This window comes from Saccostrea echinata, unplaced genomic scaffold (assembly GCF_033153115.1).
Source record: "Saccostrea echinata isolate AGI-Se365-2 ecotype Australia unplaced genomic scaffold, CSIRO_AGI_Sech_v1 ptg000020l, whole genome shotgun sequence".
Classification (NCBI taxonomy): Eukaryota; Metazoa; Mollusca; class Bivalvia; order Ostreida; family Ostreidae; genus Saccostrea; species Saccostrea echinata.
Genome location: NW_026889769.1, coordinates 7,475,037 through 7,495,114, shown reverse-complemented (window position 1 = coordinate 7,495,114; position 20,078 = coordinate 7,475,037). Strand labels below are relative to the sequence as shown.

The 20,078-nt window shown below is 34.1% G+C and overlaps 3 protein-coding genes across 3 annotated transcripts in view; 1 reads left to right on the top strand and 2 right to left on the bottom strand.

Annotated features, from left to right (window-relative positions):
• The window catches only part of LOC133190020 (transient receptor potential cation channel subfamily M member 2-like), a 39,695-nt gene extending 36,345 nt beyond the window's left edge, over positions 1-3,350 (bottom strand). Inside the window, exons 1-2 of the mRNA XM_061325496.1 lie at positions 3,297-3,350; positions 3,086-3,180 (exon numbers count right to left, since the gene is read on the bottom strand). Of these exons, the coding sequence (XP_061181480.1) occupies positions 3,086-3,180; positions 3,297-3,350 (149 nt within the window). The remainder of the gene's footprint in view (positions 1-3,085; positions 3,181-3,296) is intronic.
• LOC133190024 (TPR and ankyrin repeat-containing protein 1-like) overlaps positions 1-20,078 on the top strand; it is a 490,694-nt gene that overhangs the window by 358,548 nt on the left and 112,068 nt on the right. The gene's annotated exons all lie outside the window — the stretch shown is intronic.
• LOC133190138 (uncharacterized) lies at positions 8,172-9,927 on the bottom strand. Its single transcript, XM_061325606.1, has 4 exons — positions 9,750-9,927; positions 9,172-9,350; positions 8,842-8,961; positions 8,172-8,524 (listed from the first exon to the last, which is right to left on the bottom strand). The coding sequence occupies exons 1-4, from the start codon at positions 9,820-9,822 to the stop codon at positions 8,465-8,467; spliced, it is 432 nt and encodes a 143-aa protein (XP_061181590.1). The 5' UTR covers positions 9,823-9,927; the 3' UTR covers positions 8,172-8,464.

Here is a 20,078-nt window from a genome sequence, read left to right as displayed (position 1 = left end):
AAGCATAATAGGGATGCTACTCGATGCCTAATTAGAAGTGAAGGATTGTTTTAGTTGTATTATTTAGTAAATACATATTGGTATTAAGTGGTCAAATAAACAAAATCTTTATTCAGTGAAATTTCATGATTTGTCAACTTGAGCAAAATATGAATTTATAATTTTGTCAGATTTATCAAGTATGTTAATACAGGTTTTTGTTGTTGTTGATCTTATTGAGTATGATAAGTTAAAAAATGTTTGGGTAGACAGAGTACCCTCTAGTTCATGAGAGTAATTTTTCATTAAAGTCAGAATTTCATGTTGTTCTGTTTCTTGTTTCTTGGCATGCCAGCAAGATAATGTAGTATTCTTTAACATAAATTTAATAATTTTAACTAAGGCCAAAAAAAATAATTAGTCTTGTTTCCTGCATCAAAAGACATGAAATTTAATTTTAAAAGACAATATTGACCTGTGACATGTTTAATTTGATCTTGCATTAGTTCATATCCAAAAAAAGCCGTCGGAAAAAAATAAAATAACTTTCCTACCTACCCTATTTTTTTTCAGGCTGGTAGCAGGAAACAAGACTATAATTTTTTGGCCTAAAATCAAAATACATGTACAAATGTCTCTAACAAGACTACTAGTTTGTTATTATAATAAAAAAAGAGAAAATAAGCTCCTTGACTCAAAATTTTATTCTTATAAATAAAATGATTCCTGATTTAGTTTACTCATGTACCAAGTGATATTGAAGTCTGACTAAACCTGCAGGGAGGGTAGTCTCTGGCCAGTAGCAAAATAGATCAGGTTAGGTCAAAGTCATGAATAATGATTTCAGAGTCGAACATTAGCATGGTTGAAGTTCTGTCTTCAAGTTGTATGAAATTCAAGGTACAGGTAGCAAGGTCAATGCAAAATCAGGTCAAGGTCAATGTCAGAGTCAATGAGTATAATTATCAACATTAGGAAATGTAATAGCAATGCAATGAATAGGGAGGGGCAACATCACAAAATCTTGAAATGTTTGAATTGTGATTAATATCTAAATTAATTTAATCAGTGAATGATGGTAGACAATTATATCTTCGACAGTTTCTTTTTACATGAGCAAAAATGTAAACTGATGGAGGGTAGAAAGGAGAATGGAACAACAAAGATGAACATGACAAATTATATACTGTAAACCAATTTCTATTCACGTGCGAAAAATATCTGCGATTTTCACGACCTATTTTAACTCCCCAATATTAATTGCCGCAAACCATTTATCTTGCTATATATTTGTAAAGGACATTTCCTCAGTTGCGAAAAATACTCGTCTCGGATTGTTTTCAAACTGAAGAGTCGCGAATAAAAGGTGACGCGAATAATAGTTGGTTTACAGTAATTTTGGTTGTTCCATTCTCCTTACTGCCCTCCATCAAAAAAGGAGAATGGAACAACCACAGATGCACATGACAAATTATATAACTTGTCATGTGCATCTTTTGTTGTTCCATTCTCCTTTCTGCCCTCCATCCAAGCATACTTTGTATGGCAATATATGAGGCATATAATATTGACTTTCAAGGGGGGGGGGGGGGTTACTGCAAAAAAAGGAAGGGGAAGGGAATTTCCATTGAATTTTATATTGGCAGTTATTGCTTATACATCCATTTATTGTTTGTTTCCATTGAAACAACATAGTGCAAAACCACTCCTGTTGCAGTAATTTTGATATATTTGTATTTTATTAATTTAAGTGTTCGTCTGTGTATGTGAGGGTAAGTACATGATTAGAAGTTGATCAAGCACTGAGTCTCTAGTTTTGTATTTTGATAATATCAATATAATAGGGACTGTTCCTGAACTATCTTAATGTGGTTGCCAAAGCAATTGCATGAAATGACAAGGTTAATTAGCATGATTTATTTTATTGAAGAAGAAACGTAACATTCAACGATGTGTACATTGATAATATCAATAATAATAGGGATTGTTCCTGAACTATTTGGTTGCCATAGCAACTGGTTTTTTTTTAATTATGAATTGAAATGAAGTAAAATGATAAAGTTGATTAATTTGATTTATTCATTGATTCAGAAGAAGAAATATTATAAGCAATGTGGCTATGTTTATTTTATATTGTTAATATCAATAATTATTTGAATAGTTCCTGAACTTTGTGGTTGCCATAGCAACGTAGTATTTTTTTTTTAAATTTTAGATTTCTATTTTGCTTAATGTTAAGTGAATTGAAAAGGTAAATTAGTGAGTTATTTTTTCATTAATGATTTAATTAAAGCAGATATGTACAAAAAATCAGTCAAATATAGAATCTACAAATTAATCCAAATTCTCCATGGCAACCATTTTTGTTTTCATTTTATTTTATTTTAAGAAATATTACCACTCTAGAAATTTCATATTTTGTTGAGTATGGAATGAACTTTTACCTGATGGTGGTCATTTGCTATGGAGTGCCTGCATTTTTTTGCTATTATTTGTAGAAAATGCCCAAAATCTGCATTTTTTAAAATTTGTTAAATTTTTAAAAATTGACACTTTTCATTGAAAGATCATTCATTCATGATCAACTACTGAATCAATTCACTAATTGCGGTAGTTATTCCTATAAATAATACATCAGAATAGGTAACCGTCAATCCTGTATGAAATGTGTAGAAAATAAAAAATTAAGATGAAGTGGGTACAATTTTAGTAGAATGTTGCTCATTTATGAGCTAAAAATGGCGGTTTTGGTAACCATGGCAACCGGTACTCAAATTTTTCTGTTGACCCCAAATATGATCTATACATAGTGTTTGCATGTAAATTACATGCAAAATATCAGCCAAATCTGTGATATACCATTTCCAACTTTTTTCTAAATTCTTTGATGCTTACAGAGAATGACTCTTAAAATTTGGAGAAATATTAATATTTTATAGCTAATGTATCCATGAATATTTTACTCAAATTCATTAGAGAAGCATCAAGCGTGCTATACTTTTCCTATGCAAGTCTAAGAAAGAACAATTAATGTCTGTCGTTTTCATCGAATACATGAGTAAACTATTGTTTATAACCTTAATTATATACACAAACAATTTCTTACTAATCATCTTTCAGATCTGCAGCCACAAATCTCGCACACTCGCGCATCTTTATTTTCTTTCGAATCCATCTTGATTCCGAACTTTGTGAAAAATCCTGAAATATAACATGGTGAAATGTCCATTCAATCAAGTGGAATTTTTAAATTAAATAAGTATCATTTTGTAAAGTATAGAATTTGGTATACATAAACAGTAAATTGTTTTACTAACCTCCTCGGCTTGCCCTATGGAGGAAACATCTATGAATCTGGACGTCCGTGTCATTCCCGTCTCTGATAGCGTTCTTGATCTGACTCGTACTGTTCTCAGCATGCATGGTGCAGACAGTAGCGGAGGTTAAAATTGTCGGTCTCTTTCCTGGGAGTATACTACACTATTGTTTGTTAAATGTTGTAGCATTATGGAAACCCAATAAACTCATGATGATTTACTTCTGGTTTCTATTATTGAATTTCTTGTGGTTTTCCTTGATAGTTTGTTGTTGATTGTATGGGTCGTTGTAAATTTGAAGGCTTCAAATTGTTTTTTTTTTTTCAGTTTAGTTTATATTATTTACATTTTTAAAAGAATTAGTTCTGTTGAATTTAATCGAGGGTGTTTTAGACAAGAATTAAGAAATTCAAAACATTGAAATTTCACCGGCTTTATTTTGTAACAAATAAAATCTTTGAATGAACTCTCTATAGGAAATTAAAGCATGATTTTTTTTATGCCCCGGTAATCGAAGATTCGGAGCATATAGCTTTTGATCTGTCTGTCCATCTGTCTGTTTGTCTGATTGTTCGCATAAACTTTAACCTTGTCCATAACTTTTGATTGGTTGAAACTATGGTTTTTTATATTTCATATGAGTATTCTTTCTGAAGTCTTTTCTTCGGTTTCTAATGTGTTTGACCTCTTGACCTTGGAGTTTGTCCCTTTTGCAAAATTTTACCGAACATAAACCTTAGCCATACCTTTTGAACGATTTGATGCTAGGCTATCATACTTCACATGTGTATTCTTGTGACAAGACCTTCTCTTGGGTACCAACAATTTTTGCCCTTTCACCTTCACCTTTGAGTTTGACATACTTTTGAAAAATTTTAGTCTTGGCCATAACTAGAAATGGCTACGAATATGGCTTTCATATTTCACATTGGTTACATGAAACTTGTTTTAAACATTGTTTTAAATTGACCTTCCATTTGGTATCATTTATTTTGACCCATTGATCTTGGCCTTGGAGATTGACCTATATTTGAAAACTTTTAACCTTGGCCATAAGTCTGGAACAATTGATGCTAGGGCTCTCATATATTTCACATATGAATTCCTTGTGTCAAGACCTTCCCTTTAGATACAAACAGTTGACTTTTTGTCCTTGACCTTGAAGTTTGACCTACCTTTTAAAAACTTTAACCTTAGCCATAACTTTTGAACAGTTGGTGCTAGAGCTTTCATTTTTCACAGGTGTATTTCATGTTACAATACCTTTATTTTGGTAACAACATTTTTTATCTCTCGGCTTTGACTTGCATTTGAGAAGCTTTAGCCTTCGCTATGAGCTGCCATAATACGGGAGTATCAATGTTTTACAAACACACCTTGTTGTTGATATTTTGAATTGGATATAGCATTAAATTTATTGATTTAGAAAGATCACGGCCAGGAACACCTTAAGTTCCTTTACAGTACCGTTGTCAGAGACCTTTAAAGTTAAGCACTAAAATTGGTTTCTTTGTCATGACTTCACAGGTGAGGTTAAGATAATGTCCGTCCGGTGTCATTCAAAACATACAAGAATTTTACTGAATGCATAAAAATTCATGTCTTTGTTCAATTCCAGGAATACACTTAAGTATTGGGGAACAGATACATCATTTAGTATTCATGACAAAAAGTCATGTCTCTGTTATCCTATATATATTCAGAGTAGTTTTGATTGGCGATTACATACCATGGTGTAAAAGCATGGATGTGCGGTGAAAAAATATATATTTTTCGTCATCAAAATTTACATAAAAAGCACTTTTAAAATTTCGTACTTTGAAAAGTAGCTCTATTTTCATTTCATTAGACATATTACAGCCTTTTGCAGAACGCATACTATATGAGAACTTGGCGTTTATAAGCAAAATGTCCGTTGTCAGTACATTTTATATGTAAGTTGATAAGGTGCGGTGTCACTTATCTTAACATGTAAGTCTGTCTATGAAATGGTGCGGAAATGATCAGATTTATTTATTCTTAAGGCACATATAATATCGGGAGAGGGGGTGGTCCCCAACTTAAACTTATACCGTTTATTTAATTAGTATGAAAGTATTCTTTGAAAGATCGGTTGCCACAACCCCCTCACCCCGCTTTTTGTTTCAGTACAGTCAATTCTCTTATCCAAGAATTTGGAAATTAAGCCACCCCCTTAATAGGATTTTCTTCTCTCTCTATGTAGTTTGTCAAAGAAATTTCAGGTAAATTTCCAGTTACTGTCCCATCCCCTCTGGATCCCCCACCTTTCAAAAGCGATGCTATATGCATGAAGAGATAACAGATTTACGCAAATATCATGATGATTAGAGTAATAATTTTACATTTCTTCGGTTTGCTGAAAGCAGCTCAAAGTTCAACAATTTGAAATTTTAAAAAATGCAATAAAGTAATTTCAATTCCAATTCTACTAGGTACGTGTATTTTGGTGTGAATATCAGCAGTACCCCTCCCCCCCCCCCCCAAAAAAAAAAATCATAATAGACATACTGAATAGTATGCGTTTTATTTTACTACTCGTAAAAATTAAAGATAATTTTATGAGTTATAAAGTGAAATATTGTCAAATATACACGATGCCAAAGTCTGTTGGTTGGCTGCTTGCTTGCTTCATGTCCCTTGAACGCTACTGACTGCCTATTGAGGAATGCTTTAGATCTATACTCGGCACTTGTAGACACAGAACAGAAAAAGTTTTATTTCATACCAACATCTGACTATTATGATACGGGACTTATACCAGTCTCGACGTCCGCGTTGAAATTCGAACCAGTGACGTAAAGATCAATTCTCTTGCTCCTCCACACTAGAGTGAAATGCTCTAACCACTGCATGCGCTGCTGCTAAGGTGTGCACCCTTAAAAGTCTAACTTTGAAGCTCAGTAAATCTTAAATTCCTTTGTCATTAAATCGTCCACCCATTAATATATTCAATTATTTTTGTTTTATAATGAGATTGGTCCTTTGAATCTAATTTAAATCATTAAGGTTGTCTCCTAGAAACAATTATAGAAGAATCAGTGCCATGTTATCGATGAAACATGCTTTTAAATCTTCTATTAATAGCACGTTCGAAACCTACGGCGCCGTTGGAGGGCCAGATAAAAAAAATATTTGTTTGTTCGGACGAATAAGATATTTGTTCGGACAAATTAGATATTCATTCGGACAAATTAGATATTTGTTCGGACAATTAAAAATTTGTTCGGACAAATTACATATTAGTATTCGTTCGGCGAAATGATGCATGTATGACCGGTTTTCCTTTCCAGCATCTTTTCCCTCTATTTTCAGGTGTAATTGATAAATAGAATGCATTAAACAGTAGTTTACCAATGTTGTATACTGTGCAATTCTGACAACGGACCGATGACAACGGACTGAATTTTTGTAACTTGTCATGACAACGGACATAATTTGAATTACTAGTATAGCAAAAATGTTCAGTTTTACTTTGCTTTGATTTTTATTTCAAGGGCTAACAATACCTCATTATATTACCTGTACCTAATGTTGGGTATTGTTTATTGTATAAAAGAAAAATATGTTCATTTCAAAGAAAATTTAAACAAATCAAAATATGTTTTAAGCAGGGTGTTGTATCGCCAACGCAAACTACTGTAATATAACCTGTTAATATCTGACGTTATTGATGCACCAACAAATATATTGTCAGTTCTGTTTCCCACTGTAATTTGAGGGATTGTAATCAATTAACTTACTTGGAAAATGAAATTAAACTAATCATTAGTTCTCTGAAGTTATGACATCGGACGGATATCATCTTAATCTCACCTGTGAGGTCATGACAACGAACCAATTTTAGTGCTTAACTTTAAAGGTCTCTGACTACGGTACTGTACAAAAACTTAACGTGTTCCTGGCCGTGAAGATGCTGACATGACAATTCATGTATTGTGTGATCCTGGACTAACTCGTTATCAAATGTTTTGAGTAAATGTTTGTAATGTAGAGCGATGAGATTGATTTTCGATAAACTCCTAGACATATTTTGTTCAGATTATCCGTGAATAAAGCGTCATAGATAATGCGGGTATTTTTATCCTCCATGCACTTGCTTGGTGAAGAAAGACCCTAAGAATTACCTAATACACTACATACAGTATAAAGATAATTATTTGGGACTGTGCATGCTATTCCTTGACAGAATTCTTTGGTTTCCAGACGATACATAATTGTCTCTGCCCTAGACTTCTAAAGCACCAACAATCAATCACACAAGAGCTATTCAACCAGAATTTTGAAATTTTGAAAAAGGGCAGATTTTTTTCCACTAGAATTCTATTCATAACCGCATATATTACTGTGTATGTATATACTTATAATTACTTATAATTAACTATAACCCATCCACCCACTCCCGGTAAAAATTAATATGAGGAACTTATAATTGGCAATGTATGAATCATCATATCCATTGTTCATTACATTGTCCGACTGATAACTATATGAAAGGGAAAAATCACTGAGCGCTCACAGTTTATATAATATGCTTTTATCAAAGAGAGCATGGACATACTAATACTCAAGTTCATATGTTGACTGTTGTTGATCTTTGGGCCTCTTGGTGAAATTTTTGAATAAAATCTTCCTCCTACCTCTTGCAAACTATTATAGTGTGTATTTATATACGGTATCGAATGAACTGCTTATTTTGAAATCGTCGTGTACTACTTTTTTACCTTCAATTATAATCTAGAGCAGTCTATTGACACTCTATTGACACGGGGTTTTTAAACAGAGTTATGACCAATTGACCCAATTTGTATCACAAGTAGGAAATGTTTCAAATAGAGAAAATATAACGAAATAGGATCGACTGTCGGACATGCTTTATACAGTTTAGTTCATTGATAAACATTACGAATCATACGTACTCAAAGCAAACAATCAATGTAGTAATAAAGCATAAAATTCCAATATTTTACAATTTTACTATATTTTTGGTATTTTATTGATAAGATTACACTTTTCTATTCTTAAGTACACTTTTCTAAAGTACAAATTCACAGAACCAATCGTTCAATTTACAAAACATGATTTGTGATTCTATTATGCCTATTTCTTGTAGAATTATATGTTCAGTTGATAGCTGACCACTAATTTAACTACTTCTTTCTATACATTTTCCCTTTCATGGTTGCTTTAGAAGTAACCGCTTCAATGTTCTGAAAAGCAGAAACAAAACAATTATTTTCATAATATATAATCATGATTATAGTAAAATTGAATATAGGAAAGTAAATTTATCGATATCTACTTGTTTACAATTCATATCTTTTTTTTCAAAGAATTTTTTAATTATGAAAAGTGAACATGTTGTTATTGATTTATGGAAGCTCTTTGGTACGTTTTTGGAGAATTTTTCAAACTCAGGTCTGGTGATAAATATCTATGTAACGGTTGTAAAACCCTTTTAAATTAGCAACTCCATTTATAATTTTTAACAAATAACGGCTTTCCAGATTAATTAATGTATACTTACATACTCCATAACATCTCCATTAACCTTTCTACAGATGATGAATTCTCGGTTTTTGCCGTCTTCCATATTAGTTATCTCGTGTTCTTTAGTTTCACAGTCGCTGATGACGTTAACAGTTGACTATAAAAGGATGATGTCTAATTTATTGCAAATAGTCTGTTATCAAATAAAATCCAAATGACGTAATTTTAGGTACATATCAGAATTTGAATATTAATTTCTTGATTGTAGATTATTTACTTGCTTAATACTAATACTCATCATTTCCCGTCTCGTTAAAGCGTACATTGGCCAGTATTATAAACTTATTTACGTCAAGTATAACTTTACCTTTACATCTGATCCATCCGGACCCTTTGAGTCAAACGGTTTTCCGACCTCGATGTTGTACGTCATGGGGGTGTCGGGATACATAGAAGAGAGCCATGTGACTTTCCATTTATTGCCGTTGATTTCATATGTTACCGTTGATGTTGCACCCTTGTATTTGTCTTTGTACTCTCCCAAGCCTAGAGTACAACATATACCAACTAGTTAGCAATGTTACACTGTAAATACAGGTAGTCTTTTTTTAGTCATTGTTCTAAAGAATTATTTAAACTAGTAGGGGTATATGGTAAACATGACAGTTACCATTACAAATGAAAGAAATATGTATTATGTATAACATTACACGTTCTGTTTGTCGAGCTGCAGAAAATGATAAACGGCGATTAAAGATACCATTTAGACTAACTGAAGACAACTGTACTGTCCGCTAACTGAAACACATTTGTAAGCAATTTTTTTTATAACAGAATTTTACACCGATAATCTTTGTAAGATGTACAGAATTGAAAAAAAAGTACAAGTCATTAACGTACAGGAGATGTTGAGGATAAATCAAAATTCTGTAAAATACCACTAACCTATAGCATCCATGAAAGGTTCAAAGCTTGCGTCTAATTCTCTGTCCTCCCAGGTTCCATTGAATTGAGCCATTTTGCTAAAAATTGAAAACCGTGGAAAGCCTTGGTAGGGAAAAAAGTTCAAATAAGCCCTACTTGTATTTTACTGCTATTTAATTTATAATCCGTACTACCTGAATACAGAGGCCCCGTTACTAGCTGTTCGTTAAATACCACTGTTGAGGCCGTTCTATTTACTTACTTTAGGTTCGCAACGCTTAAATTTCAGCTGAGTGCGCAGTCAATATTGAAATGTTCAGTAAATCATTATTCTGTGAAAAAAAATATAACAACTTACATGTATTTTTATTGCTTTCATTTATATTAGGCTGCTAATGGAGCTTTTAGTCTGAACTACTGGCCTGGTGTTGTAGAGTAGGATTTCCCCCATAGCCAGCTTTCCCCCCGGAATCTGTACTCTTGAGTAGGATTTTCCCCTGAGGGAAAATATCACACTAGAGCCAAATTTCCCCCTCTTTCTTTCTCTGAGTAGGATGTCCCCTTTTATCAATGCTTAAATCATATCAACAATATTTGGCGAAAAGTTTATATATAAAAATCAACTTTTTTTGGAAGTATGAGTGTTTTCGACTAAAGAATTGCCGAATTTAGTTTGAAATCTTTAAATGTAAAGTTTAAATCATTGAGTCTCAACCCAAATTTTAACTCTTTGGAAATTGTATTTTAAAAAAAAAAAAAAGAAAAAAAAAGTCACTCAAAAAATCGTAAGACTCGATGTTTCAACACCCTCTCTCGGCGCAGCGGTACGTGTTTGCGTACGAATTTCAAAATTATATCAGATGAGGTCACTTTTAGTGATTTGATAATTTGTTTGCCCTCTAAAGCCTAGTTTTTCATCTATGGATCCATCCTTTTTACAAAGATTTTGTGAGAAAAATCTAAAATTTATGTAAATAAAAGATTCAACATGCCATTTTGTGAGTATTTGCATCGAGTAGTTCTTCAAAGGGGAAAAAAGCCAAAACCATAACTACAACTCAAGAAACACTGCTTTTTCAAGCCAAAGCAAAAGTATGTCCCCTCGACGCAGCAATGTAATTTTGAATTTGAAAGCAGAGAGCAACAACTCTCTAAAAGTTTTGCAAAGTTTCAAATTTTAAGAAACCAATGACCCGTTTTTAGATCCATGGTAATACATGTAATTAAACACCAGACTTTCACATCAATATTATGTACATGTACATGAAGTTTGAAATAATTGGAGGAAAAATCCATTTAATATCAAATTCCTTTTTGTTTCTATGAATGTAGTTAAAATTTGTTCAACCAATCACACTGTACCAATATTTTTTATTTAGAAATGAGGTTTGAGCAGATGAAAAGAATAAAATTTAATACTTAAAAAAATGGCCGGACGTTTACTGAGAAAAATGAGATTTAAAATTTACATTTTTCATACTTGGTTTGTTTCAATGCAACCGGTCGCCATTTTGAAGAAGGGACACTAGTAACAATATGTTACCTCTTCACCCTCATACATAAGTATAGCCATGATATTTTATGGGGGAAATTTGGCTCTGGGGGGAAATCGAATTCTATAACTCTATAACTATTACACTTAGTAAGATTTCCCCCCGGAAAATTGAATCTGGTGTGGGGTTTCCGTAGGGAAAATCCTACTGTAAAGTCATTTTTCCGTGGGGGGGGGATCCTACTCTAGAGCCTATTTTCCGGGGGGGGGGGGGGGGATTCTACTCCAGTTTTACGGAGAGGGGATTTTAGAGGGAAAGCCTACTCTACAAGACCGGTATGTTCCCATAAAATAAGTTATGTAAAATGCTATGCTTATATTGCAAACTTTAAAAAAAATCAAATTTATTGAGCCAGCAATTGTTGAATTTTGTACAAAACTATTACATGTAGGTGTCGCATAAAATAATACAAGGCGATTACTGATGTAACGAGAGTTGTCTGTTCTTTGTGTTCTTATATTTGATGTTTAAGATCTGACTTAAACATCTTTAATTCAAGTCTTGGAATGAAATATGAAGATAAGGAACAGTATTCAAGCTTAAAGTCCATTAAAACAACACAGACTGGGAACAGAGCAAACACGGACCTCCAAAAACATCAGAGGTTGGACCAGGTGCCATGAAGGAGTGAACATCGCCTGCCGACCGGTCACACCCGCCATGTGCTCTTTGTCATAATCGGGAAAAAACGGGAAAATCCGTAGACAATTCGGTGTGTAAATAATGGCCTAACAATTAATGTGAAAAACGTAAGTCAGTATTTGACTTAATGATAGGTTGTTTTTGCTGACAAGATCATTGTACCGACCATAAAACTTGCAAAATGATGACTTCAAACGAGACTGTCGATATCCTTGTTTCATCAACTTGCTTGTCAATAACTTGAACACACTTTGTAGTGAGCGCTACTCATTTATTCAGTGCATTCATTTTGATAAGTCATCTGAGCTAAAGGTTCAACTGAGCTTTTCTGTTTAAATAATGTCTTACCTTCGTCTGTCTGTCTGCTGTGTGTCGTCCGTAAAATTTTCATATTTTCATCTTCTTCTCCAGAGCCACTGAACCAAATTCAGTCATATTTACTTTAAAAATCCTTGGGTGATTGGGATTCGAACTTTTTTTCAAATAAAGGGACATTCCTCTTTAAGATGGAAATGATTAATAAATATAAAAAAAAATTGAAGGGGTCATTTAAAAATCTTTTCAATAAGTGATCCAGTAAAGATGAACCTTATAAGAATGCTTCCTGGGATAGTGCAGATTCAAATTTATTCAAATCATTGCACCCGGAGATAAAGAAGGTCATGACAAGATTTCAACTTTTACATGAGAATAAATGGGGGAAAATTAATAAAATTTAGTCATGAACATCAGCTCAGTCTTATTACCGGGTATTATGCAAGCAACCTCAAGTAATGCAGATTCAAGGTTGTCCAAATCATGGCCCTCAGGGTAGGACGGGACCACCATAGAGAATCATATTTAACATTGGAATTTATAGGGAAACTTTTCTAGAACAACAGGGCCACAATTAGTCATGAAATAATTAGAATCCAAAAAGTTTTGTTAGAAATGTAATAAATTCGATATATAGGAATGTATCTTATCCATAATTTAAGTTCGAATCTCGTAGAAACCTATTTACTGAAATCTGGATATAATGTTCGAATTCTAATCCAACCAACTTTACTTTTGACGGTATACTTTGTTCTCAACCAGTGATCATCTTGGTCAGTGGGAGATGTTTTAAGCGATTTGCTCTCAAATGCTCAGAGGCAACTTATGACTTGCAATTTACAACATATATACATGTTTTAAGTGACCATTTAATACAGACGATCTTTTGTTTCATCGATATCTAAAATTTTACCAATTTTACGTACGGTCTTTCCAACACTATACAACCATTCCCCACGATAAATTAAAGACATGGCTTTTTGACACCATAGACAACTGCTTTTTAAATAAAAATGGAATTCTTATATTTACATACTAAGTACCTCGCCATTGATCATCTGCAAACTTATTTTGTTAAAATACAGTCTGATACTACACAAAAGTACTCCGAAATTGATATTAAAAAGATAATTGAGTTTCTAATTGACAATGTCTATGTAGTTTTTGAAGACCAAGTCTTCCAACAATCTGTTGGAATTCCCTGGGTACTAATTGTGCCCCGTTATAAGCACATCTTTTTTTCTGTTCATATGAAGCAGGCTTTATTCAAAAACTTCTAAGTTAATAGAAGGTCTCTTGCTGTGGCCCACTCGAAGCTCCTCATGTGGCTCATACATGTGTACCTCGCACACTTACCTCGGACGTGATCGGTATTTACCATTTTGCTTATACAATCATGTGATCGAATCCGAAATTCCTCCAAATATTATTCCTTTGAAATTCGGTTTACTTTATGACACGTCCATCACTAGCTTTTAAATACTACTTACAGGGGGTTAAAATCCAAACAAATACATGTATACAAGGAGGCATTAGACAAGATCGACGATTTTTTTTTCTCGGTAAACTTTATTCAATGTGAAATATGAAAAGAGTTAAAATGTAGTTCTTGTGGAGAAATGCATCGATCTGATGCATATTCCTCCACCAATCTGGTCGGAGTTTTGTACGAACTTAGCGGAGTCAACCGAGGATTGTCGAGTGACTGTGGCCTTAATTCGACATTTAGATTTATCAATTAAAAATATTTAATTCCTACGTTGATTCGATATAACGAAACCAACTCGAAATAAAAGACACCACAGAGTCCGACACATCTGTTTCACATTTGGATATTTGACTAGAGATTGAAGACATTTATGACAAATTAACAACTGAACTTTATGATAAAAGTGATGACTTCAACACTTCTATCGTCATCCTCCCTTATTTATGTAGCAATATACCATTATCACCTCACATAGAGTGTATGTCTCCCAGTTGATTCGAAACGCAAGAGTATGCTCTACATACGAACAATTTCTAATTAGAGGCAAACTATTGACAAATAAGTTGATGATTCAAGGATATCAACAGTCAACATTTTGCAAATTCTATGGTCGATACAATGACCTTGTTAGCAAATAAAATCTATCGTTAAATCAAATGTTGACTGCATGATGTTTACCAAACAAATTGTTGCTTACATTATTGTCATGCTGGATTGTCTAGGGATTCTACCGTTTACCCTATCATGACAAGTACGGAGCCCACGGCGGATGTGACCGGTCTACAGGGGATGCTTACTTATGGCATCTTATCGCAAATCAGATGTGTTCTTTATCTTCATATTTCACCTTTACAATAATTTGGTCCACAGAGTTAGGACTAAGACCACTCTTAAATTGTTATTTGAAAGCATTTCTAGATAATATTGTTTATATGTCAAGAATATCCGACAGAAATACTTGTATATTCTTGGCAATTAATTTAATTAAAGCATTGGATATAAAACAGAGAGGATCTGTCAATATCGAGACTTTTTTGAAACAAGATTAATTAAAGCACTGGATATAATCTGTCAATATCGAGACTTTTTCTGAAATAAGATTCACATGCATGTACATAATTGGTTTAAGGAGAGAAATTTGAAGAAACAGTTGCAACAAAAAATTTTTTAGACAGTGTGTGTTTTTAAGTAAATACGCCAGTCTGTTCCTTGGTACTTAAATGTGCGTACGTGTAATTCTGTCCAAAAGCAGAGAGATCATGTTTTTACATGACCTGATATATTCTATTAAAAAATCAATACCAGGTTTTAAATTTCAGATAATTTTTTGTCTAGACGAGTGAGTCACTTATTTCAAGGTCATTTGTATTCTAATCATATATCGAGGCTTCTGTTTGGGTTATTAAGTACATTTGTTTCTTTAGTTATTATAATTTGAATTATAAGGAATTAATTAAGTATTAGCATATGTTTCATACATTCATCACCGTCGCAGAACACTGTAAAACTGAAAAGAAGCAAGACTTGTGAAGTTAAAATGTTTCATAAAAATAGTTTTCATTAAACATGAAATATCATTGTGAAATGTTTGTATAGTCTAACTACCTATACCTCAATATAGTTGAAAACTATATTGACATGAATTGCTCAAAGCAAACTAATATATTATTCAGGCACGGATCCAGGAATTTTTTCCCGGGGAGGTGGGGGTCCACTCCAGTCGCTCACCTGTGTAACTGTGGCCCCTCTTGTTCATCAGCAGATTCTTTTTCCTATATATTCCCTTCTAAAATTTTAGCACCCATTATAGTCCCAGCTTATTCCCTTAGGTTATGATTTGAACAATTTCGAATCCACACTATCTGTTTTGTTTTTTTTTATAAATATGATTAATCATAACTTTGATCGATGTTCCAGGAAAAAGATTTTTAAAGATTTTTTTCTATATATTTCTATGTAAAACTTTGATCAACCGTTGTGGCCACACCCTACCCACAGGGGTCATGATTTGAACAAATTTGAATATGCACTACCAGTGGATACTTCCATATAAATATGACTGATCATGGCTTTGCTGTTCTTGAGAAGAAGAATTTTGCAGATTTTTTCTATGTATTTCTATATAAAATGTTGAACCCCCATTGTGGCCCCAACCTTCCCCCGGAGGTCATGATTTGAACAAACCTGAACATACACTACCTGTGGATGCTTACAAATAAATATGACTGATCATGGCTTTGCTGTTCTTCATTAGAAGATTATCTTAAAGATTTCTTCAATGTATTCTGTGGAAAACTTTGATCCCCATTGTATCCCCTCCCTACCTCCAGGGATCATGATTTGAACAAAGTTGAATCTACAAAACTGAGGATACTTCCATATAAATATGATTGTGGCTTTCCTATTCTTGAGAAGAATATTACTTTTAGATTTTTCCTGTTTATACCCATGTAAAACTATGATCGCTCATAGTGGCCACACCGTACCCCCGGGAGTCATAATTTGAACAAACTTTAATCTACACAACCTGAAGATGCTTCAATATAAATATGATTAATCATGGATTTCCTATTCTTGAGAAGATTTTTCCTATTTATATATCTATGTAAAACTTTGATTGCCCATAGTGGCCACACCCTACCCCCGAGATTCATGATTTGAACAATTTTGAATCTACATGAACTCAATCTGAGGATGCTTCCTTAAAATATGATTAATCATGGCCTTCCTATTCTTGGGAAGAAAATTTTAAAAGATTTTTCGTATTTACACCCATGTAAAACTTTGATTGCCTATAGTGACACATCCTACCCCCAGGGCTCATGATTTGAACAACTTGAATCTGCATGTAATTAATACGCCAGAAAGCTTTCACATAATTTTCATCTTTTCTGGCCCAGTGGTTCTTGAGAAGAAGATTCTTAAATTACCCCACCCAATTTTTACTTTTTCTTAATTAATTAATCTTAATTCATTTGAACAAACTTGAATCCCCTTTACCCAAGAATACTCTGTGTCAAGTTTGGTTGAAATTGGTCCAGTGGTGTTCTGGAAAAGAAGATGAAATTGTAAAAATCGAACGACAAGCTCGACAACGACAGACAACGGACAAATTTTGATCAGAAAAGCTCACTTGAACCTTCGGCTCAGGTGAGCTAAAAAAAAATTTACTACTTTCAAAAACGTATCAAACCAAGAAAAATTCTTGACAAGCAAAAAAAAAAAAGCTGAACTCTTTTCCTAAAGGTATCAGACCCAAAAAATTTTGACACACAAAAAAATCTCTTTCCCAAAGGTATTAAACCCAGAAAATTTCTTGACAAGCAAAAAAAAAAAGTAAAGTCCATTCCCAAAAGTGAAAATAAGTTTTTAGCTCACCTGAGCTGAAAGCTCAAGTGAGCTTTTCTGATCACCTTTTGTCCGTCGTCCGTCCGTCCTGTAAACTTTTCACATTTTCAAATTCTACTCAAGAACCACTGGGCCAATTTTAACCAAAGTTGGTACAAAGCATCCTTGGGAAAAGGGGAGTTTTAATTGTTAAAATAAAGGGACAGTCTCCTTACAAGGGTAGATAATCAAGAAAAATAGGGTGGGGTCATTAAAAAATCTTCTTCTCAAGAATCAACTGGCCCAGAAAAGCTGAAACTTTAGTATGTGGAAGCATCCTGGGGTTATGTATATTCTATATTGTTCAAACCATGACCCCCAGGGGTAGTGTGGGGCCACAATAGGGAATCCAAGTTTTACATTGAAATATATAGAAAAAATATTCAAAAATCTTCTTCTCAAGAACCACTGGGTCTGAAAAGCTGAAACTTATGTGGAAGCATCCTTGAATAGTGTAGAAACTAAATTGTTCAAATCATGACTCTCAGGGGTAGGGTGGGGCCACTAAAGGGAATCCAAATTTTACATTGAAATATATAGAAAAATGTTTTAAAATCTTCTTCTGAAGAACCACTGGACCAGAAAAGCTGAAAATTATGTGGAAGCATCTTGGGGTAGTGTAGGATCTAAATTGTTCAAATCATGACCCCCCCCCCCCCAGGGGTAGGGTGGGGCTACAATAGGAAATCAAACTTTACATTGAAATATATAGGAAAATCTTCTGAAGAACCTCTGGGCCTGAAAAACGGAAACTTATGGAGAAGCATCCTGAGGTAATGTAGATTCTAAATTTTTCAAAATATGACCCCCGAAGGTAGGGTGGGGCCACAATAGGGAATCCAAGTTTTACATTGAAATATATAGAAAAAAATATATTAAAAAAATCTTCTTCTCAAGAACCACGGGGTCAGATAAGCTGAAACTTAAGTGGAAGCATCCTGGGTTAGTGTAGAATCTAAATTATTCAAATTATAACCTCTGGGGGTGGGGTAAGGCCACAATAGGGAATCCAAGTTTTACATTGAAATATATAGAAAAAAAATCTTTAAAAATATTCTTCTCAAGAACCACTGGGCCAGAAAAGCTCAAATTTACGTGGAAGCATCCTGGGGTTGTGTTAATTTTAAGTTATTCAAATTATGACCCCCGGGGTAGGGTGGGGCCACAATACGTATTATAAGGAGGAAAATCTGGTTAAGAACAGCAGAGCCAGTTACTCAGGTGAGCGTTGTGGCCCATAGGCCTCTTGTTGTAGTTTTAATATGGAATTTTTCATTTAAATGCCATTTTTTGTTGTTGAGAGGTCAAACACTTGCAAATTCCAGCATTTGAAAAAAAAATGTACCAAATCGATGGAGAAAGGTCCAACCAACCAAACACCCCCACGAAAAAGGAGTTTCGAGCTCGGGCAGTTTACGTGTTTTTTGTTTTGTTTTGTTTGTTTGTTTGTTGTTTTTTTTAAGGTTGCTCCCTCCTTTTCAAGTCGTTGCTATGGGTCTGTAATTAAAACCCTTTTCACGCACTCACACAACAAGAGTCTTACGACACTTAATTTTACGACAGAATTGGCGCAGTTCCTAGCCCATGGCCGTAGGAACCGGGGGGGGGGGGCACGTGCCTCCCCCCCCATTTTTCCCACATTTAGAATACTATAGAAAACAAGAAAACATAAGTGCTATTATAAGTCCGAAATATCTGACGTTTTCCTGGCAGATTTAACGATTTAAATCGTGAAAAAAGCCTGGAAAACGTCAGATATTTCGGACTAAGGTACTATATGCTTGTGCCCTCTCAATAATAACGTCTGATGGCTTTTTTGCTTGTCAAGGAATTTTGGTAGTTGATAGTGGCTCCCCCAACTGAAAAATGTATGGTTGTACCCCCTCAAAGTGAAATTGCTTCCTACGGGCCTGTAGTCTTGGATGTGTCATGTGAAATTTAGGTGTCTTACGCCAAAAAATCTTTGAGATACACCAAAGAATTTCTTGTGATGCTTAGGCTCTTAACTTGCTATTTTATCTCCCTTATGTCTTTATTGGGGACTATAAATCAATCTTACGATGGTTGCACAACTATTGTGAAAATATTGCATACTCGATATCCTCGGTTTACAATATGGACTTTCACAGTAGATGTACCTCTGTTGATTGTGCTATTCTTGTACAACTGAACAAATAAACGTCGATAATAAGTTGTCGTAAATGTTTGACACATTCGCAGGGATTATCAAAGTGTCATGACACTTAGTGCGATTTGACTTCGACGAATTTCACATAATTTCAAACGAGTGTAATATGTGAACGCTTGCACGCAGCTTTCATTAGAGCGCTACCTTCTGCTGACGCCGCCCTAATGAAGTCACTGCCTTCCTTAACGGTTGTGTGCGAGTGGGGATTTAAAAGAAAAGGATGCAGACACAAAAGTGGGTTCAAAAAATTCTGAAAAGAAATATTCAAGAAAAAAATCGATCAAAGGCTTACAATCTCTGCAAAGCTCGCAAACATACCATTTCCATTTCTTGGATAAACCAAAATGAAATAATAGACTTTAGTTATACGAGTTTTGAGGCCTTAAAAAAACGAGGCCCCGTGTCACGGAAGGCGTTGGCACAATAAAGAGCCATCACTGCTCAATGGCCCTGAGTGTCGAGTAAAGGTCTAGATTTGAAGCCTTTCACTGGTATATGGTGGCGTCTCTATATGAGTGAAAAATGCTCGAACGGGACGCAAAACAACATACAATCAATCAATCTACTGTTATCGATGTCTAACCCACCTATCAATCTTTGTTGTCATTCTATGAATACAAGTATAATAAATAGTAGTATTTTCATATAAAAGATACATTATCATCGGAATTCGCTCGAAGCTGGCCGAGAACGAAGGCCACATCAAGGGCACCTAACGAAATGATGACGAAAATTTCTCTCCAGTAGTAATTGTTCTGCTGAATATTGGTTCAACC

Coding starts and splice junctions, on each gene's coding strand:
- LOC133190138 (XM_061325606.1), bottom strand. CDS start 9,822: ATGGCTCAATTCAATGGAACCTGGGAGGACAGAGAATTAGACGCAAGC. Junction 8,962..9,171: donor CGGATGGATCAGATGTAAAG/GTAAAGTTATAC, acceptor ATCCTTTTATAG/TCAACTGTTAACGTCATCAG. Junction 8,525..8,841: donor ATGGAGATGTTATGGAGTAT/GTAAGTATACAT, acceptor TCTGCTTTTCAG/AACATTGAAGCGGTTACTTC.